At 43.4% G+C, this 23215-nt stretch overlaps 1 protein-coding gene and 1 long non-coding RNA gene across 5 annotated transcripts in view; one reads left to right on the top strand and one right to left on the bottom strand.

Moving 5' to 3' along the window:
• LOC137541403 (angiotensin-converting enzyme-like) overlaps positions 1 to 10164 on the top strand; it is a 142296-nt gene extending 132132 nt beyond the window's left edge. The window contains exons 23-25 of the mRNA XM_068262680.1: positions 4471 to 4593; positions 6753 to 6934; positions 9660 to 10164. Of these exons, the coding sequence (XP_068118781.1) occupies positions 4471 to 4593; positions 6753 to 6934; positions 9660 to 9874 (520 nt within the window). The 3' untranslated portion in view covers positions 9875 to 10164. The remainder of the gene's footprint in view (positions 1 to 4470; positions 4594 to 6752; positions 6935 to 9659) is intronic.
• The window catches only part of LOC137541406 (uncharacterized), a 1168812-nt gene that overhangs the window by 173724 nt on the left and 971873 nt on the right, over positions 1 to 23215 (bottom strand). The window lies entirely within an intron of this gene.

Genomic DNA, 23215 nt, shown 5'->3' on the forward strand with positions numbered 1-23215 from the left:
GAAGTGCCGGGCCTTGGAGCGCAGAAGAGCCCGACCTGGCAGCCAACCTGGCCAGGTCGGGTCGGCCACCGAAGACGACCGGAAGCCTCTGGAGCGGCGGCAATTTCTGCCTATCTCCGTGGGAAGGAGCGGATACTGCGCCTGCGCTGGAGCCAAAAGGTAAATATTTACATCACCGCCACCGTGGGACCGATGAGGACGGGGGAAGCCTCAATAGGATCTGGAGGCTTCCCCCACCCGAGGTGAGTACCCCCTAGGGGAGTTTTTTCGTTACAGATTTTCTTTAACTCTTCTGTCTTTAAGTTAACTTTTCAATCTTTAAAATAACTCCAGAATTCTAACGTTAGACAGGCTGTTAATTAACTGTGTGTGAAAATAACTACAGAGGAGGTAACATAAGGAATGAAGAGATAAGATGAGTCTCACTGTGTGGAGGTACGTTTTCTCTTGCCTTATCTCCAGCATGATCTTAGTGAATTGAGGTCATTGTTATTCGGAGTTGCTCTTTTGAGACATGTAATTCCGTAGCCTTGAACTGCCTATAAAGGTAGCCATACACTGGCCGATTTGCCATCAGATTTGACCAACAGATAGATCCCTCTCTGATCGAATCTGATCAGAGAGGGATCGTATGGCTGCCTTTACTGCAAACAGATTGTGAATCGATTTCAGCCTGAAACCGATCACAATCTGCTGAGCTGCCGCTGTTGCCCCCCGGGCCCCCGCATACATTACCTGAAACCTGGTCCCGGGCATCTTCTCCGCATCGGCTCCCGGCTGGCATCTTCTCTGCATTAGCTTCCGCATCTGGCATAACTTTCTGTCACTCCAGTGACAGCGGAAGTTCAAATAGAGCGCCCTCTATTTGTACTTCCGCTGTCACTGCAGTGACACAGGAAGTTTTGCTGGATGCCGGGATGCGGAAGCTGATGCGGAGAAGATGCCAGCCGGGAGGTGGTGCGGAGAAGATGCCCGGGGACCAGGCTTCAGGTAATGTATACCTGCATCGGTCGTACGCAGCTAGCGATGCGCTCCTTACCCGCGGCGATCGCCGGTAATTTTCCGCACGGTGCGATCAACGGAACCGATCTATTTTGGGCCGAAATAGATAGAAAATTAGCGTGTTGCGTGAATGATTTGACAGCAGATTCGAGCCCAGTGATTGAATCTGCTGTCGATCGGCGGGAAATCGGGCCAGTGTATGGCCAGCTTAAAAGTCTGAAATAGTCACTGCAAGAACAGGTGACTCTGTCAAGATTAAATGTTTAAAGAATGCTTTAGGACTTGCTTAAAAATGTATGCATGCTATTAAAATCTGCAAGGAGATCTGTGCATAGAACACTGTATCTCACATTCCCACTTAATACTTTGAAAGGCAGCGTATTCTCTAAATGCGCCGCTGCATAGACAATTTGTGCTACATTTAACTTTTAGCTACCCAATTTTTAGTTATTTAAATGGGGTCTGTGCTATAATGCCTAGCAACATGGTAACCATACACTGGTGTGCATTTGCAATTAAAGCGCACAGTTGTCTGTATTTTCTAGTATGAGCCTTAGGCCACATACACACATCAGACCATAGTCTTTGGAAAATGAAAGATCACAGACCAATCTTACCACCCTTCATGTAGTATAAGAGCCATACTCCACACAGTCTTTTCTATGGAGCTGAACTCCCCATCAGACAGAAATCTTTGCAAGATGCTGCACACACAGATGCTGTACAGACACAAAAGATCAGTATCTGCAACAGATCTGTTCCTGCCAAAAATCCATTCCTGCAAATTGCAATGATAGTCTATGAGATCTGCAGATCATCATACACACATGATTTAACTGACATTCATCTGCAGATCAGATCCACCAGGATGGATTTTCAGATCTGCAGATGAATGTCCGTTAAATCATGTGTGTATGATGATCTGCAGATCTCATAGACTATCATTGCAATTTGCAGGAATGGATTTTTGGCAGGAACAGATCTTTTGCAGATACTGATCTTTTGTCTGTACAGCATCTGTGTGTGCAGCATCTTGCCAAGATTTTTGCCTGATGTGGAGTTCAGCTCCATAGAAAAGACTGTAGAGTATGGCTCTTATACTACAGGAAGGGTGGTAAGATTGGTCTGTGATCTTTCATTTTCCAAAGACTATGGTCTGATGTCTGTATGTGGCCTTAGAGAGAAACTTCAGCCTAAACAAACATACTGCCATTAAGTTACATTAGTTATGTTAATTAAAATAGATAATATAATCTCTTACCCACCCAGTTTTAAAAGAACAGGCAAATGTTTGTGATTTCATGGGGCAGCCATCTTTTTTTGGTTAAAAAGAGGCGACAAGGGAGCATCAGACACAGTTCCAACTGTCCTGTGTCCTGATCACCCCTCCCAGCTGCTAAACGAGAACATCAGAAATCCTATTCATGCTTTGCACAGCATCAGGGGAAAAATGCCCGGGCAGATTTCTTTGATGGGCGGACCTTATCTTCTGTGCAGCTAAAATGAGGCTTGGGTAAGCAAAATTCTGATGCTGTGAAATGGTTAACCTCACTGGCGGTAATCCCAAGCTAAGTTCGGGCTAGCCCCTGGATGCTTATTGGAAGTGAATGGAGACAGCAGGGAGCTTTTACATACCTCCAGGGCAATCCAGAGGTTCGGTAGCATTCTATTTCCTGTCCTCGGAGGCTCTGAGTTACTCTGGTGAGATCAGTCATTGATCTCACCAGTGTGATACAGTGCCCTCTGGTGGATGGAGGTAAAATTGCAGCGCTGGAGCCCAGGGAGGTGAGTGCGTTCTGGGGCTGCTGCTGGCATCCTGGCAGCATGGTTGCTTCCTGATTTTAGGGTCTGAAATGTTCAGACAAGACTCTAAAATCTGGAAATAATCATACCGCCAAGGAGGTTAAAGAAACACCAAGCCTTTTCAGTGCTGCTGAGTAGATTTTTAGTCTGCAGGTTCACTTTAAAGAGGAGCTGTTAGGTATAAGGTCTCAGAGAAAATAAACACATATATCAGTAGCTAAATATTGGCTGTACTTACATTACATATGCATTTCACTGTCCACGTTTGGATTTCACAGAACTTGTATATAGTATATGCAGAGATAGATGCTCCTGACAGCTCATGGCAGGCTCCATGTTTTTCTGTCAAATGTCGTCATGTCCTGCCTGCTTCCTGATCACAGATAAGCTCGTACTGAATAACACAGTGTGCAGTGAATATTAATGAGCCATGTGGCTAGGAACAATAGCTGACTCCTGCAGTGTACTCTGCCCGGAGATTTATCAGTGCTACGTGCTGGACTGATTACAAGCTGCTGTAACGTCTCATTAGCAGCCGAGGGGAGGGCCCCAGAATGCTTTGCAGTATAGTATGCGGCTTGCGTCCTCTTGGGTCTAATTAGCTTTTCTGATAAGCACACATCAAAGGTAAGAGAGATTTTTATCTTCACTAATGCTTTTCTGGCTTCCTTCTAAATTGTTTAACACAGGAGAATAGAGGTTTAAATTAGCTTCTGCAGCCTGACAGTTACTCTTTAAGTACCACAAATCTTTCTTTTTAATGCTTTTACATCTTTGACAAAGACTAGTAAGTTAAGCATAAGGCCCCGTTCAGTGGTGCGTTGTAACGCGGCGCACTGCAGTGGATGGTTTTCGGCACAATGGGTTGCGCGGTGCGTTACCACTAATCGCACATATTGACAGTAAAGGTGAAGAATACTTTTCATTGACTGGTTCACTGTATGTGACGCAACATGGCCGTAACATGTGGCACAACCTTTTTGTATCATTGGTTTCAGGTCCTGTTTCACTGTGAACTTGGCCTAAGACTTGTGGTACTTTCAATAAACTCTGAGAAATGAGAATCGATGCTCGCATTCCAGAGTTAATGCTGCGTATGCAGGCCTGGATTTACATTGTAAGTGCCTATAGGCACAGATGTCCTGGCCCCCTAGACTTTACCCTACATGAATCTACAACCCCCCTCCACTGAAGAACACCACAAGTGTGCTGGCTAACCTGGCTGTCACTTCTGGCTTACCCATCATAGGTAGCTACCAGGTGTACCTTAATATTGAGGGTACCTCTGGTTACCTAATGCGAAGTAGCTAGAGGTGCCCCCGACTGATGGAAGATCTCATCAGGGATATGCCAGAAGCAAGGAGAATAACCTCATTTACAATCAACTTGAGACTCGGCATAAGGAGGAGGGAGGCACTAGGGGAGGGAATTGAGCCGCCTTTCCATCATCAGGCACCTGTAGGCACATGCCTATAGTGCCTTATGGTAAATCCAGCCCTGTACATCTGGTAAAAAGTAAAGACTCCATGTTACACGTTCATGCTTTCTTTTGAACATTTTTTTTTTAAAGTTTTAGCTTTATCTAGCCATGTCAATATAGAATTGTTTGCAATGGCTGTATATTGGTTCTTCTCACTAACATGGGCATGTCTCCTCCTTTTTAAGGTATTTTATCAGCTTTGTCATCCAGTTCCAGTTCCATGAGGCTTTATGCAAAGCAGCTAACCAGACTGGACCTCTCCATACCTGTGACATTTATAAATCCAATGCGGCAGGAAAATTGCTTGGGTAAGAAATGCAGTGGCTGGGTGGCTTTTATCTGTCTGTAGACTGTGGGGAAAAAAATGCAGATTCATTCTTATACAATTTTTCTTAAAGTCTCTGTATCCTTTGTCTCATGGGTTGAATGGAAATCTGAAAAAAAAATAGACCGGTCAGTAGACTTCTCCTTTGAAAGACTGGCTTAGATCTCACCCGGCTCCCTCTCAGGGGTGCCACCTGGACCATGTGGACACGGGTTGCCACATGGCCAGGCCCTTTGGGTAACCACTGGGCAAGTCAGGGTCCTCCAATCCTTCGGGTGTCTGAGGACTCCAGGATCCTCCAACCCCTCGGGTGTTGGAGGATGCCACCCCCTGAGCCGATGGCAAAGGGGGAAGGTTCCCTTCGGGGAACACCGGAAGGACCCTGCTGTTTTGTGGGGCCTGGGGCTACTCATGCACGTTTTGTGGGGGTGCTTTAGGGCACTCACGCTTTTTCCGTGCATGGGGTTAATAGCCTTGCTTACCCGGGACTCCTGTTGCATGCAACAGGAGCCAAGAAAGCTTAAAAAAAAATCAGTAAGATGGCTCCACACAATTCACAGAAGGTTTTTAATCAGTTGAAAACCTGTGTGCACATTGTGAATAGCAGGGGTCGCTTCATTCAGAATTCTGTAAAACATTTCTTTATGCCAGAGAGAAGTGGGAGCCACCTCTAGTTTCATTCGGTCTCTCGCCCGCTCCATCATGCGCTGTTCTGTGGACCCTCCTCTCCCCTCCATAAAAACAGAAAACCTCGCTAATCTGGCTAGCGTCAGGTCTGTACAGAACTCTGCTCAAATTGTCGCTCGAATCCTGATTCCGTGATTGGTGCACAACATGTGTACCCTCTGAAATGCAAAATCCTATTCTACTCCACCACCTTCAGTAATATTGAATTAAGCCATTAAACCAAAGAGTCCATGCACTGAGGTTTATTGAAGCCCACACAATCATTGCTTGCAATAGGTATCGCTTTATTATTCCGTAATCTTCACTTTAGACACAACGTAGAACAGGTTTCATATGCAGATCTGCCAAATGACAGCAAGCCAATGAAACCTGTGTTTGTTTTTGAATAATCTTCACTTTAGACAATATAGAAACATTTGGATTTCATCTGCCTGTTGTCATTTAGAGACTCTGCAAATAAAAACCTGAATGTTCTAAATTGTCTAAAGTGAAGATTATGCAAGAATAATTTGATACCTATTGCAAATAATTATTCTGTGGGCACCAATAAACGCCAATGCATGGACTCTTTGGCTTAATTCAACACGTGTACCCTGCTTTAGATGGAGGAATTGTAATGGCTTCAATTTATGAGGCAACACATTTTTGAACTTTAAACAAAAAGCCTCTGCTTATTACTGCCTTTCCTGTGTGCATGACCTCATTATCATGCACAAGTGAGCCTATGAGATGTACAGAGTGTACAGTTGCCTTTCAGTATTTTGCCAGACAGCCCAGCCCTTCGGTTTTCTGGTGTGTTACACAAGTCCTGGAAAATCCTTTGATCTTTTGTCAGCTGAATGAATAAGTCGGCTGTGATTTGCTGCAATCAATTCCTGTTTTAGCCTACACAGGAGATGGATTTTTAAGGCTGTTGTTTGCTAGTCATGATCTAGCACTGCTCCTATCACTTGATTGTATGTTCTCCCCATGTCTGTGTGAGCTTCCTCCAGGCATGGTTACCTCCCAAAATCTTAAAAACATACAGCTAATTTAATTGGCTTCCCCAAGACAGGCCCTAGACTACTATGGATACTACAATAGGGAGTAGATTGTGAACCCTTCTGAGGGGCACTTAGTGACAGGACTATGAGGAAGACAGCAGCACTTTATAAATGCTAAATAATTAGTCAATGCACAACAGCAATTCTACAATCTGTCACCCTGAATTTTAAACCTTTGACATTTGAGGCTATAAGCAGATAATTGATAATGCTGCTTCTACAGAGACTGTGCCCAATTATTAGTCCTTTAATCCACACCTATGCCAGTTATTAATCCAGTAACTGCATAGACAAACTATAATAAAAATGAATTCTCCAAGTTAACATGGAGGTCTTGTAATTCTGCCTCACCTGGAAATCTACCAGTGTATACAGATCCATTTTTTTTTACCAATATCCTCTTCATTTACAGAGATGCCATGAGAATAGGTAACAGCAAACCTTGGCCTGATGTGATGGAAGCAATTACTGGGCAGAGAAACATGTCCGCTCATGCCCTCATGAAATATTTTGAACCTCTGACCAAATGGCTGGAAGCTGAAAATAACAAGAATAAAGAAACTCTTGGCTGGCCAGAATACAACTGGAGCCCAGGTAGGTAGCGGTTTTGCCTATTGGTACTGTGTAGAGATGGATATATATTCTATGTATATTCCCTGGAAGGTAGATTTCCAGGAATCAAAAAGCATAAAACATGTGACTGCATGGAGGGCATTCTACTACCCACAGTCACCATGTACACAATAACTATTTTATCTCACCAGTGGCGTAGCTAAGGAGCTGTGGGCCCGATGCTAGTTTTACAATGCTCCCCCCTCCCCCCCAAAAAAACTCTATACAGAACAATTGATACGTCACACCAAAACCTGACAATGGCAACTACAGTGTTAGTGGTGCAAGAAGGGGATGGGGAGCAGTTTAATGATTATCATTCAAAGCACATAGAAGTGATTATGAGCACAGGACCAATAGAGAGCTAATACTGCAGTTTAGGAAGGGCCCCGATGCGGTCGCAACCTCTGCACCCCCTATTGCTACCCCCTGTATCTCACCATTTTCTATTGCTTTTTATGGTTACACAATGGTATTTGATTTCATCTATAGGCAACAAAAATGGTAAATTCTATTTCAGTACTCTGTGTCAGCAGAACTTAGACTCATCAGTAATATTAAATTGTCAACAAATAAGGTTTTCCTTGTTTTCTTAAAAGGAACCCAAGGTGTGAGACTTTTGGAAGCTGCCATATTTATTACCTTTTAACTAGTAGCTGACTGCAACACGCCGATGGGCATTGGCTGAAGCCTATGACAGCCAATTGCTGTCTTAGGCTAGTTGACAGGGGAAGAGAGGGTTACAAGAATAAAAGGAAAATACATTTATTTAAAAAAAATACAATAAATATTTTGTAAAAGAAAAAAAAAACATCCTGGGAGCGATCACAGCCCACCAACAGAAATATCTGTTGGTGGGCAGAAATATCTGTTGGTGGGCAGAAAGGGGGGATTAGTTGTGTGCTGAGTTAAGGCCCTGCAGTGCGGCCTTAAAGCTGCAGTGGCCTATTTTGTAAAAAATAAAAAAATTAAAAAAAAATGGCCTGCTCACTAGGGGGTTCAAGCCTGTGGTCCTTAAGTGGTTAAACAATACCAGTTGCCTGGCTGTCCTGCTGATCTTTCTGGTTAGCAGGGTCTAAATTAAACACCTGAAACAAGCATGCAGGTAATCTTGTCAGATTTGTCATAGACCTCTGATCTGCTTGCTTGTTTACGGTCTATGGCCTGAAGTAATAGAGGCAGAGGATCAGCAGGACAGCCAGGCAATGTGCATTTTTTAAAAGGAAGTAAACATGTCAGCCTCTATATATCTCTCTCCCCTCGGGATCCCTTTAAATATTTTCACATTTTATTTAATTCCTTAGAAGAAATGTTTTAAGAAAAACCCTGGGCACAGGATAAAGATATGAATGCCACAACAACTGACTGTGTTATACAAAATAAGTGAAAGATTGAAAAAAAAAAAAATGTAATGCATTTACCCTCATTGATTATTTGCAATTTTTCGGCTCTGCGTTAATCATATGAAAGTTTGTGGCTGCAGCGGTGAGAGTGATATTAGATCAGAGCTCTACTTATTGATTGATTACCACGTTGCGATACTCACTCTCTATCAGGTAGATATTGGCTGTTTATAGTCAGGTGGGTCGAATTGATGATTTCCGACAAGTCCGATCTGCTTTACGCAGGTTTTTCTGATTGCTTTTGTATAGAAGTGGTTGGAAAATCAATTAACCACTTCTCTACCACAGGGTTTTTCACCTAAAAACCACAGCAATTTTCACATTTAAGGGAGGCAAGGGTTAATGGGCTTAATGGGGGTATAATTTATTTTAAAAAAAAAACCTCACTGATGCTGATCACTCACTAAGGGCCTGTTCATACTTGCTGCGTTTGTAGAACACGTATAAATTCAAAGAAACGCAAGTTGAAAAACGCATGCGTTTTTCTTGCGTTTGAATGCGTTTTCTATTGCGTTTTGCACAAACATGTGACCCAGGGGAAAAAAAAAATTATGGGAGCCGCAGAGGAAAACGGACGCTAAAAACGCAATAGTACGCGTTTTTGATACGCGTCCATAGACTTTCATTGCGTCCGTTTCTATGCGGGACGGACAGAACTGCGTGCAGCAATGCGGATGAGAAACGTATGCGTCTCATACGCATACATGTGAACTAGCCCATTCAAAAGCATTAGGAGCCGTTTCTATGCGTTTTTGGTACCCGTACGTGTTCCCTGAAAACGTCTAGAAACGCGCATAGTCTGAACAGGCCCTAATGCTGTGTGTTATCTGAGATCCTCTCAGGAGTGATCTCAGTAACTGTAACAGCATAGTGACTGATACAATGTTTACACACATTCTGCATGAATGAGCACTGTCATTGGCTTTGTGAACACATGTTCACATCAGCCAATCACGGACCAGCGGGTGCCCGACGCGGACGCGCACAGCAGGAAAATAAACAGGAGTTGCCTATCTACGCCCCTGTGACTCAGGTGAATTTTACAGGGGCGTAGATAAGCGTGGCAGAGGTTAAGTGGTTAAAGAAACAATCAGAAATCAGATCTGACATGTAGGAAATGATTGTTTCTACCCATCTGAAATTGCATGGTGTGTAGCAGACCTTAATCGAGTGTCAGCCTGCCACTACCACTAGACAGTTTGTAGGGAATTGCACCTTCCTTCTGCAGTGACTGGAGTTGGACTTGAAAGGTATCATTCATTGAATAGCGTATCATCTGTTATTTTATAATTTCCTCATTCTAGTGGTAAATGAAGTGCCAAAGGAGGAGACACCAGCACCAAAAAATGACGTTGACTTTTTAGGACTGAAGCTGAGCGGCAGCCAAGCATCAGCAGGAGCTTGGGTCCTCTTGGTTCTTGGAATAGTACTGGTCATCACCACCATTGTTTTGGGTGTCTATTTCTCAAAGGTGAAACGCAGGGCAAAGAGATCGTCCTCTGAAGTGGAGTTAAAATAAGGGAGGTCCCTCTTTTTAATAGAAGGCCAACTTCCAGCATTCCAAGACTTGGGGACACTTGGTGAGCCAGTAACATCATTTAAACTCGTGACTATGCAAAGAACTTCATCCTTGGAAGATCAGTCTGATAGCTCCGTTAAAGCCAAATTATAAAAGATGAACTTTTACACTGGTGCTTAGGGATGTGAACTTTGTGGCAAATGAGAAGATTTAAATTCTATTGGGATAATTTGTGTCATATCATTTCTCCAGCAATCGGAGCAATAAATATTGTCAGTGGAAATTTTAAAGCTTTGTTGGTCTCCTTACTTTTTTTCCTGCTTCCTATAAGTGTTCTACACAACTCTTTTTGTGTATTAAAATAGCTACATGGTTTGGTTTGGAAAAAAATCAATCTACTTAAAGTGTACCTGAGACGAGAATAAAGACAAATGTGGTACTTACCTGGGGCTTCCTCCAGCCCTATAAACACCACTGGAGTCATTCGCCATCCTCTCGAGAGCCTCCATTCTCAGTGGTAATTTGGCTCAGCTGCGCCAGTCGGGTTCTTCTGCGGATGCATGGTGGGGCCACGCATGCACAGGAGAGACCAACTAGCGTGACTGAGTCAGATTACCGGGACCGATATCAGGAGGACAGGGAAGCACTCAACTGTGCTTATGGGGCTGGGGGAAGCCCTGGGTAAGTATCAAATCTTTCTTTAGTCTCGTCTCGGGTAACCTCCCTGGCGGTAAGCCCGACCTACGCTCTGGCTAGCTGCGGGAGAGGATCACATGGCCCCGGAGGATTTTTTTTTTAATAAAATGTGATTTATAGGCTTAAGCTAGCACTTGGCTAGCTAACCAGCTAACCATGCCCCTCAAAATTCCCTCTGCTTTCCCCCGATCCCCCCGATCGCCACCGTTATACGTACCCCACGGGTCAGGATCCCGCGATGGAGCAGCCTTCCAATCAGCTCCAAGCTTCACTATGGGGAGGATCGGGACTGCGCATGATGTCGACGACGTCATGTCCGATCGTCGCCATAGCGACGAGTGAAGCTGAATGGTGAAGCTGCAGCTCTTGCGGGATAGTGGAGGGGTAAATATTGCTGGCGGCGATCAGGGGGAGCAGAGCGGTGCTGGGGGACCCGGGGGGGGGGGGGGGGTCATGGTTAGCTAGCGAAGTGCTAGCTTAAGCATTTAAATTGCATTTTATATTTTAAGAAATCCTCCCGGGGACGCAGCCTCTGAAACTGCGTACCGCCAGGGAGGTTAAAGAGGAACTTTAATCCATGATTGATCTCTACCCTAATCAGTAGCAGATCTCTCCTTTTCCCAGGTTTCCTGTATGTGAACCTCTTTGCATTGTTGGAATTAAAGGGGCGCTATGGTGAAAAATGTTAAAATTTAAAATATGTGCAAACCTAGACAAATGTGTTTTTTCCATAGTAAAATGAGCCATAAATTACTTTTGTCCTATGTTGCTGTCACTTACAGTAGGTAGCAGAAATCTGACTGAAGCGACAGGTTTCGGACTAGTCCATGTCTTCATAGGGGATTCTCAGCAAGGATTTTATTCTTTATAAAGATATTCCTTACAGTGAACCTCCGGACTAAAAATCGACTCAGCAGCACTGAAAAGGCCTAGTGTTTATTTAACAGTTTTACAGCATCAGAACTTTGTTTCTCTTATACAAGCCTCATTTTTAGATGCACAGAAGAAAACTGCCCGTGCTTTTTTTCCCCTGATGCTGTGCAAAGCATGATGGGATTTCTGATTTTGTTGTTCTCGTTCTGCTTTTTTGGTGCAAAAATTTTTTTTTATTTTTTTTTTACATCTTGAATTTGACATTTGAAGCCTAGCGCGTGCAGCTGGGAGGGGTAATCAGGACACAGGACAGTTGGAACTGTGTCTCCTGCTCCCTGTCACCTCCTTTCAACCAAAAAGGTGGCTGCCCCCATGACAAAGATGGTAGCCCCCATGAATCACAAACCTTTGCCTGTTCTTTTAAGAGTAAGCTTATATTATCTATTCTAATTAACATAACTAATGTAACTTGATGACAGTATGTTTGCTTAGGCTGAAGTTCCCCTTTAAAAAGGATTTAAACAGTGATGCTGGCCAGCTTCCCTGCCAGCTACACAGAGTGAATGGCAGTGGCTCAGTCCAACTGCCAAAACAAAGTGTTTTTAAAAAAAATAAATCCCTGAGAATCCCCCCCCCCCCCCCCCCCCATGAAGAGATGGACTAGTCCAAGGAGCTGGGGAAAAAGGGCGCAGGCAGCTAGTGGACAAAAAGGGCGCCGCCATTCACTCCCATAATAAATAACGTTTAATGGGCGCCGAGCAGGAAAAAAGGGCGCCTGAGCTAAATAGTTTACAAACGGCGCCCGGAGCTAAATAAAGTTTACAAACGGCGCCCGGAGATATTTAATGATTTATAACTGAGCTTGTGGTGATTTACGTTTATAAAATGCACCCGTGCCGAATAACGTTTATGAAAATACTAAACATATTTATCTTATTTAAATAATTAAAACATTAAAGTTTTATCCCTTACTGTTTGTAAAACATTATTATTCACAAAATAAAGCGATCAGTACGTAACGTAAATTGCAAAATATTTTTTGCATCCACAATTAGTAAAACATTATCCACATATTAAAGGGGGGTCTTAGGTTTAGGCACCACCAGGGGGGTCTTAGGTTTAGGCACCACCAGGGGGGTCTTAGGTTTAGGCACCACCAGGGGGGTCTTAGGTTTAGGCACCACCAGGGGGGTCTTAGGTTTAGGCACCACCAGGGGGGTCTTAGGTTTAGGCACCACCAGGGGGGTCTTAGGTTTAGGCACCACCAGGGGGGGTCTTAGGTTTAGGCACCACCAGGGGGGGTCTTAGGTTTAGGCACCAACAGGGGGGGTCTTAGGTTTAGGCACCAACAGGGGGGGTCTTAGGTTTAGGCACCAACAGGGGGGGTCTTAGGTTTAGGCACCACCAGGGGGGTCTTAGGTTTAGGCACCACCAGGGGGGTCTTAGGTTTAGGCACCTCCAGGGGGGTCTTAGGTTTAGGCACCAACAGGGGGGGTCTAGGGGTTAGGGGTAGGTACAGGGAGGGTTACTTAGGCACCAACAGGGGGGGTCTTAGGTTTAGGCATCAACAGGGGGGTCTTAGGTTTAGGCACCAACAGGGGGGTCCTAGGTTTAGGCACCAACAGGGGGGTCTAGGGGTTAGGGGTAGGTACAGGGAGGGTTACTTAGGCACCAACAGGGGGGTCTTAGGTTTAGGCACCAACAGGGGGGTCTTAGGTTTAGGCACCAACAGGGGGGTCTAGGGGTTAGGGATAGGTACACGGAGGGTTCTGTGTAAGAGTAGGCTTAGGTATAGTTTTAGTAAAATTTTAGTAATAATTACTAATGTGTTACAACACTTATTACGAACGTAATTATATTTATATCATCGTTATAAAGAATATTTTTAGATTTTATTATAAGAACAAACCATAAATGAAGGTTATTCACAATAATATACAATTATAACAATTAAACATATATTATTGTTTTTTTAATAAACGTAATTATAAGTTTAACTTTTGAAACAGGGAAGATTAACGTTTTCACAATTTCCGATTTCATAAACATTATTTAATGATTTATAATTTTGTTAAACATTATTTGTAAACGAAATATAGCACACTATTTTTATAAACCCTATTAATAATTAATTAATATTTAGTTTACACCCCATGCCCTTTTTGTCCGGGGCGCCCTTTTTGTACGTACGCCTAGTCCAAAACCTACATAAAAGAGAAACGGGCACTGCAGTCGCTAGTTTCCAGTTAACCAACTAACTGCTGGTAGCTGCAGCAGTGATTGGGTAATTTGATGCAGGAATAGCGTGCTCAAATCCAACCGCTACCACTTCACCCCACTGACTGCAGGATTGGGTAGGAATCTTTGCTAAAGCTGGAATTATTAACCTTTGTTATACAGCCAGTCTTAAAGAGGAACTGTAACATAAAAATATCCCCTGGGGGGTACTCACCTGGGGTGGGGGAAGCCTCCGGATCCTAATGAGGCTTCCCACGCCGTCCTCCATCCGTCAGGGGTCTCGCTGCAGCCCTCCGTGGAGTCCGGGCAGCGGTGACGTCATTATTTACCTTCCTGGCTCCTGCGCAGGCGCTCTGACGGCTGTCGGCTCCGAACTACACGGAAATACCCGATCGCCGTCGGGTCCTCTCTACTGCGCAGGCGCAAGTTTCCTGCGCCTGCGCAGTAGAGCGGACCCGAATGAGATCGGGTATTTCCGTGTAGTTCGGAATGGAAAGCCGCCACAGCGCCCCCGCTGGAGCCAGCAAAGGTAAATATTGAAATGACAGTCGGCACAGTCGCCGGCTGTTCGGAGGGCTGCGGAGAGACCCCCGTGGGACAGAGGACGGCGTGGGAAGCCTCATTAGGATCCGGAGGCTTCCCCCACCCGAGGTGAGTACCCCCCAGGGGATGTTTTGAATGTTACAGAGTCTCTTTAATAAAGCTGTGATTTTAAACAAGGAGCTGCAAGTGCCAATCTGACTTTTCCAAAACCTGTCGCTTTAGTCAGATTTCTACTACCTACTGTAAGTGACCGCAACATAGGAGAAAAGTAAATTTATGGCTCATTTTACTCTGGAAAAAACATACTTCTTATTTGTCTGTTTGCACATCTTCCAGGTCAGCACAGTGTTAAAGGGACCATGAGCAGTACCCTACAATCAAAAATTTCACTTACCTGTGGCTTTCCCCCAGCCCACTGCAGGCCGTGATGGGTCCCCCAGTGTCCTCCTGGCTTCTCAGTGTCCCGCCGGTGGCTCCCATTACTGGCGACACCCGGGGCCAGGTGTTGGGCCGACTCTTCCTGGATCTTGACGCTCGGCGGCATTACTCCGGCTGCAACGCATCATCACGGCAGCCAGCAAGGCAGTCCTGGGCATGCTCTAAAGCGGCAATGAGAGCTGCCGGCGGGACACTGTGGAGCCTGGCGGATGCCAGGGGACCTCGCGGGCTGGAGGAAGCCCCAGGTAAGTGAAATTTTTGATTGTATTGTACTGCTCAGGGTCCCTTTAAACTGTAATATCACCCACTTGAGCCATAGGGAAACATGGACATTACCTTGCACGTACAGTTGTAACGGACAGCTGCTGATATATAACTGACAGCAACTGATATATTTCAGTTCTGACAAAATATTGTCAGAACTGGAAGGGATCACTGTTAGGGCCCGTTTCCACTAGGGCGAATTCGCATGCGTGGCCTGCATGCGAATTCGCATAGGCAATGAAAGTGGATGGGACTGTTTCCACTTGTCATTGTTTTCGTGCGTTTTTCTGTGCAGGATTTTTCTGCACGGTAGGGCCTGCAGAATTCGCCTGCGTGAGGAATGCAGGCGAATCGCAGCCCATGTATTTAATAGGGAAAACACACGTGCGTTTTTTGCATGAAAAGTAATACAAATTGAGTCAGGCAGTGACATGGTTAAATTCGCATAGACCCTGCCTATGCGAAATCGCATGCGAATTCGCGGCAAAAACGCACACAGAATCGCATCCGCATGCGATTTCGTCAGCGGTGGAATCCCAGGGATTCGCACCGCACTAGTGGAAACGAGCCCTAAGAAGAAAATGGTGAGCATCTGAGAGGAACTGACGGTGAGGTTAGTATGTAATATTCATTTGCAGATACATCATGTTTATTTTAAATAATTTTATTTACTTCAGGTTCCCTTTAAGGGACCAACAAATGTAAATGTAATAAAGATTTATGTAAGCCACGAGAAGAACCCAAATATTTATAGATGTCTAAATTATACTTAAATGGAAATTAAATATTTCTGAAAAAGATGCTCTTTCTATTTCAATGTGGAGTCATGACTTTTCAATTCGACCTACAGGGGAATTGCACTTGTAATTATAAGAAAGTATTCCGTAGAAATACCCCTCCTCCCAATTATTGGGACATAAATATTAAATTGGGCATCTAAGGGAGTTTAGGGGTCAATCAATAGTATCACAATAGTCAGTCACATGTCATAGGTGGATATTAAAACCACAATTTTTTTTTATAAAACGTTAAAAAAATAGAATAGGAACATATTACAAACCTATTAAAGGGAACCTAAACTGAGAGGGGTTTCCTTTCAGGGCCCGTTTCTACTTGTGCGGTGGGAATCGCCGTGGGAAAAATTCGCAAGGCGGATGCAAATTTTGCATGCTGTTGTATGCGAATTTGCATACAATTTTGCATGGATGACTATGCGAATTTAACCATTGCAGTGCCTGTGCTTTTCCATTGTTTCTATGCGAAATCTTATGCGAAATTGCATGAAAATTCACATACCAAAGCTGCATGCGAATTTCCTATTAAATACATTGTATGCGTTTCGCATAGCAGTATGCGGTATGCGAATTCTAATGGCTCTGCTGTGCAGATTTTTTTTCTGCACAGAAAAACGCTCAAATCCTGACAGGTGGAAACAGTCCCATCCACTTGTATTGCCCATGCAAATTCGTATGCGGGATGCCCATGCAAATTCGCGATAGTGGAAACAGGCCCTTAAACAATATATAGTAGCAAATATATCGGCGCCAAGAGACAATGGAACCGCCACTGAGAAGAACAATGTCCAAAAGTTCAGAAGTCAGGCATACATCAAAGGTCAGCGCAGGTTTAGAAAGTCCTATGTAGGGAATGGTAAATTCTTCACCACAATATATCAAATGCTCAGAGGTAGATATCCGCCAAACATCAAAACTAGAAAAGGCTTACCAGCTCCCAACAACCCACATTATAAGGTTGTAAAATGGCTCAGGTCACAGATAACGTCCAGGGAACATCAAACGTCATGAAGATCCAGTGGACATCCGTATGGAGGTAAAGTTTTAGGAATTTATATAGGAAAACAAAAACGGCAATATCTAAGCATAACCCGTTTATTTAGATAAAATTTCTTTAAAAGGCAGTAGATATAAAAACGATAACTCACATACGGGGCCCATAAACCGGGAACCCCGGAAGATTAGCGCGCACCTAATGGTCAATCGTAGATCAATAGACAATGGTGCCGCCTGATACCTTCCCAACCGGTCTTGCCTCGCAAGACTGCGAAACCGGTCGGGAAGGTAACAGGCGGCACCATTGTCTATTGATCTACGATTGACCATTACATGCGGGCTAATCTTTCGGGGTTCGCTGTTTATGGGCCCCGTATGTGAGTTATCGTTTTTATTTCTACTGCCTTTTAAAGAAATTTTATCTAAATAAACGGGTTACGCTTAGATATTGCCGTTTTTGTTTTCCTATATAAATTCCTGAAACTTTACCTCCATACGGATGTCCACTGGATCTTCACGACGTCTGATGTTTCCTGGACGTTATCTGTGACCTGAGCCATTTTACAACCTTATAATGTGGGTTGTTGGGAGCTGGTAAGCCTTTTCTAGTTTTGATGTTTGGCGGATATCTACCTCTGAGCATTTGATATATTGTGATGTGGGCCCTTAAACAATACCAGTGCTGCTGATCTCTGACTGAAGTGGTGACTGAATCACACACCTGAAACAAGCATGCAGCTAATCCAGTCTGAATTAAAGTGAACCTCCAGACTAAAAGAAACATCAGGCCTTTTCAGTGCTACTGAGTCGATTTTAACAGTTTTACAGCATCAGAACTTTGTTTCTCTTATACAAGCCTCATTTTTAGATGCACAGAAAACTGCCCGGGCATTTTTCCCCTGATGCTGTGCAAAGCATGATGGGATTTCTGATGTTGTTGCTCTCGTTGTGCTGTTTTGGTGCAAAAAATTTTTTCTTACATTTTGAATTTGACATTTGAAGCCTAGCGTGTGCAGCTGGGAGGGGTAATCAGGACACAGGACAGTTGGAACTGTGTCTCCTGCTACTTGTCACCTCCTTTAAACCAAAAAGATGGCTGCCCCCATGACAAAGATGGCAGCCCCCATGAATCACAAACATTTGCCTGTTCTTTTAAAACTGGGCGAGTTAGAGATTATATTACCAATCTATTCTAACTAACATAACTAATGTAACTTAATGACAGTATGTTTGTTTAGGCTGAAGTTCCCCTTTAAGTCAGAGCACCTGACCTGCATGCTTGTTTGGGGGCTGTGGCTAAACATATTGGAGACACAGGATCAGCAGGAGAGTCGGGCAACTGGTATTATTTTAAAAGGAAAAATCCATATTCTTCTCAGTTTAGGTACCCTTTAAAAAGGAACTGCCACATTTGGTTTCTAATATAATGGATGTCATCAAGTAGTACATAACTTTTCGCAGACCACATCAAGTAAGAATGATCAATCTATATGGTGTGAGAGTAGTCCATGCCTTTGTTTTACCATTCAAGCTTATATTTAATACTAGTAGACCCAGGCCCCTTTTAAAATGGGCTCTAGGTCTATCTTTTAAAAGTGCGCACGCACACGTGCGCGCACCCATCTGCCCGTGCTCACACTGGCCCGGCTCACTGGCCACGTCCTGTCTCAATGGCTGTCTGGGTCCGCACATGCGCAGTAGCAAAAAGCACGGACCCAGCTACACAGAGACAGGGACATGGGGTTTTATTATAGAGGATACTTTTGATAAAATAGGTAACAGCATGGTCGTGCATGTAGCTCAACTGGTTTTGTGAAAGTAAGACTTCACTTCCTCAGGAGGCTTTTGGCTCTTGAGTACAGTATATAATACCCATTGGGGTTGGGGCTTTATACATTTTGGTGGTGCCAACTCCTGAGCTATAATTACATTGAAAGCTATTGCTTCAGAATCTGGGCTGTAATGTTTTGGAAGTAGATGGCTCTTACCCTCTAACATGAAACCATACTGAGAAGAAGCCACCAGTTCTAAGGCAATACTTCTCTGGATTGCTGCAGTGGAGGCCAATGTACACTCACCTAAAGGATTATTAGGAACACCTGTTCAATTTTTCATTTAATGCAGTTATCTAATCAACCAATCACATGGCAAATAGGAAAAATAGGCTACAATTTGCACGAGCTCACCAAAATTGGACAGTTGAAGCCTAGTCTGATGAGTCTTGATGGTCAGAATTTGGCATAAACAGAATGAGAACATGGATCCATCATGCCTTGTTACCACTGTGTAGGCTGGTGGTGGTGGTGTAATGGTGTGGGGGATGTTTTCTTGGCAGACTTTAGGCCCTTTATAGCCAATTAGGCATTGTTTAAATGCCACGGGCTACCTGAGCATTTTCTGACCATATCCATTCCTTCATGACCACCATGTACCTATCCTCTGATGGCTACTTCAAGCAGGATAATGCACCATGTCGCAAAGCTCAAATCATTTCAAATTGGTTTCATGAACACTGTACTAAAATGGCCCCCACAGTCAAAAGATCTCAACCCAATAGAGCATCTTTGGGATGTGATGGAACGGGAGTTTCGTGCCCTGGATGTGCATCACACAAATCTCAATCAACTGCAAGATGCAATTCTATCAATACGGGGCAACATTTCTTTTTTTTTTTGTTATACTGTTTTTATTGGTTTTTAACATCAGAATTTTCACAAAATTTCAAATAAATTTTAGTTTACAGTATTCAACATACAAGTAATGTGCAGAGATGGTCTGATATTGAGCAAGTTCTTATGAGATAAGGATCTTAGGGTATTATATGAAGTATTCAAAGTCACTTATTTTTAAGCATACAGAATAACATAAGAATATATTAGTTCTAATAGAGTCCAGTTTGGCAGTGCTCAAGTCGTAGATAACAAGTGATTAGAGTTTATTTTGACCTGAGTCATATTAACTACCAACAAAGCCAAGCAATATAACCCATTATACTTGTTATAGAAGTTGAATTGAAGCATTTAGTGGAGTGAAATTACAGGTTTGCTTCATCGGCATAAATTTAAACCAACCGAAGTAAAGAACTGTTTAAATCAACAACGATATGGAGATAGATAAGGTTAGGTTAGTTTGAAAGAAATAGAAAGAAAGGATAGTCGAGAGAAGAAGAAGAAGCAAGGTATAGAGTAGTATTCTTAGCTCCTATGGTATATGGTGTGTCAGTGGTTAGCCAATTTTTTGAAGGATGCAATTAGTTTAGATAGGTGGGTATGTAAAGGCCCAATGTTATATTGGGTAGTGAGAGAGATGTCTATGTGGTGTCACAGTATCTTCTCAGGCCTACGTCAATGATAGAAATTAAGAATCTATAACTCATGGGGGCTGGTAGTCAGGTGAGGTGTAGGGCCATGAATCCCATATTTTATGGAAATTCTTTTCTTGGTCCCTTAGTGAAGCCGTAAGTTGTTCCATAGATCTGGTCCAGTTAACTTTAAGGATCACCTCGGAGATATCTGGTGGAGCTAGATTTTTCCATGCTGAGGATATGGCTAGTCTAGTGGCTGTTAGGATATGTGTAATTAGACGATTTACATGTCTATTTATGTCGGGCATTGGTTTACCTAATACCATATGTAGAGGGTCAAGAGGAACCGTGATACCAGTGACGGATGTAATGAGTTCTTGGACCTTGTTCCATAGGGGGGAGAGGAGGGGACATAGCCAAAAAATATGTTCCAATGTGCCCTTGTCATTACAGCCTCTCCAACATAAATCTGTTGTGTCTGGATAAATTTTTGATAAAACTTCTGGTGTAAGGTACCAGCGAAAGATAATTTTGTAGATGTTTTCTCTGATTTGTACACATAATGACGAATGTTTAGCATTTTCCCAAATTTCATACCAGTCATCCATGGATATGGTTTTGGAGAGGGAGGTTGACCATTTAGACATGTATGGGTGACTTGGAACCCAGGAGCCCGATTTAGTGAGGAGAAGTATATAGATTTGTGAGATTAGGCCTCTCTGAGATCCCGCATGTAAACACAGTCGCTCAAATGGAGAGATGGAGAGAGTGGTGTTGGGTTTACGCATAATTGAGTGTATAAAATGGGTGATTTGGTTATAGCCCATAATTATTTGTGGGGTGAAAGAAGTTTTTTCTTCCAATTGTGATCTGGTGAGAATTTTGCCTGTAAGAGGGTGAACCCAGTTGTTCAAATTGAAGTAGCCCAATTTATACCAAGTGGTCATGAAGGACTCAGAGAGGCCTGGTTTGAAGCTAGGGTTGCCCAATATCGGTAGGAGAGGGGAGGGAGAGGACCTCAACTTGGCCATATCGACTGTAGTACGCCATATCTGCATGGTGAATTTAATTGTTGGGAGTATATGTTGTTGGGGAAGCTTTGGTGGTGGTTGGGACCATATTAAGGATGCTAATGAGACTGGCAGAATACTAGTTGCTTCCAGGAGGCCCCATTTTGTATGGACTCTTAAACTAGACCACTCAGGCAGCTGTCTTAAATGTGTAGCGTAGTAATAGTAGCGTATATGTGGAAGCCCGAGACCTCCTTGTTCTCTGGGTGAGAGTAGTACATTTTTATGGACTCTTGGTCTTTTATGGTTCCAGATAAATTTAGAGAATTCAGATTGTAAGGTCTTAAGTTGAGAGGATGGAACTGAAATTGGGAGGGTTTCGGATATAGTAAACGGGGTAAAACATTCATCTTCAAAGCATAGATTCGGCCTAACCAGGAAATCTTGTAAGCTGTCCATTTGTGAAGGTCTTGAAGGATTCTCTGGATGAGGGATGGGAAGTTAAATTTGTATAGGGTATTGTAGTGGGGGGTGAGGTGGATTCCTAAGTATTTAATGGATTGATGTTGCCATTTATAGGGGTAGCTTGATTGTAGGGAGATAAGAAGGTCAGTAGGAATTTTTATGGGTAGGGCTTCGGTTTTGTCTTGGTTTAATTTAAATCCCGATAATGATTCGTATAGTTTTATAATGTCATGTAGGACTGGAAGGGATGTGAGTGGGTCCATTATAGTTAGTAGGATGTCGTCCGCGAATAGGGATATTTTGAATTCGTGTTTGCCCTGTGTGACTCCTTTTATGTTGATATTTTGCCTAATGGCTGCGGCTAGTGGTTCTATGCTGAGTGCAAAGAGGAGAGGGGAGAGGGGGCATCCTTGTCTTGTGCCATTGTGTATTTGGAACGGAGCGGTAGGGGCAAATGGAAGTTTGAGTGAAGCTGACGGAGTGGAATATAAGAAACTAATTAAGTTGATGAAAGGTCCTGTGAATCCTTGGTGGTCTAGGACTTTAAATAGAAATGGCCAGTGAAGTCGATCAAAGGCCTTCTCTGCATCCAAACTTAGGAGCAGGGAAGGCCTTTCGGATCTACCCATTAGAGATATTGGGTCAATGGCTCTGCGGGTATTATCTCCCGCTTGGCGGCCTACTATAAAGCCCACTTGGTCGTTGTTTATGAGTCTAACCAGTATAGGATTGAGGCGATTAGCTATTACTTTTGTAATAATTTTAAGGTCAGAGTTTAACAAAGATATAGGACGGTAGCTCTGGGGTAGTTGGGGGTCTTTGCCATCTTTAGGGATGACCGTAATCAGTGAGTTAAGGATAGAGTTAGGGGAGTATTCACCTTTCATGATTTTGTTGGCCAGGGTTACTAATAATGGAGTTAAAATTGATTGGAAGTGTTTGTAGTACGAGTATGGTAAGCCATCTGGTCCAGGAGATTTGGATGATGGTAGTTTTTTGAGGACCTCTAGTATTTCAATTGAGGTTATAGGGGCGTTTAGGGCGGATCGATCTTCTGTTAGCTTGGGGAGGCTAAGTTGTTCTAAGAAGGATGATACTTTATCTGAATATTGTGGGTTGTGGGAAAGATCTGGCAAGTTATATAGATGTTCATAAAACGAGGTGAAGATGTTAGCTATTTTTGTTGGATCATAGTGGACAGTCCCTTGGGTATCTTTGATCGAATAAATTGGCTGTTGAGTAGTTTGTGGGTTAAGCTTTCGGGCGAGTATAGTGTGTGGTTTGTTACCTCTCTCAAAGAACAACTGTCTACTCCATTTTAGGCTCTTTTCCAATTGAGATAATTGGATAGTGCGTATTTGTAATTTAAGTTGTTGAATGACTGAGAAATGTTCTTGTGTCGGTTGTTGTTTATAGGTAGAGATTGCTCTTGTGAGAGAGGTATTTAGTTCTGTTAGTTTTTTGGAGGTGTTGTGTTTCTTCCTAGAGCCTTGTGCTATGAAGAATCCCCTTATGTAAGCTTTGTGTGTTTCCCAGATTAGGCCGAATGATGTGATGGAGCCCATATTTGTTTCAAAAAATGAGCGCAACTCCTCTGAGCAATCCAGTGTCAGAGCCTTGTCCCTTAGGAGGGATTCATTTAGTCTCCAGTACATTGGTTTGTGTGGGTTGGAAAGCCAGTTTAGTTCTAACGTAACCGCTTGATGATCAGACCAGGCTG

This window comes from Hyperolius riggenbachi, chromosome 12 (assembly GCF_040937935.1).
Source record: "Hyperolius riggenbachi isolate aHypRig1 chromosome 12, aHypRig1.pri, whole genome shotgun sequence".
NCBI classification, from domain to species: Eukaryota; Metazoa; Chordata; class Amphibia; order Anura; family Hyperoliidae; genus Hyperolius; species Hyperolius riggenbachi.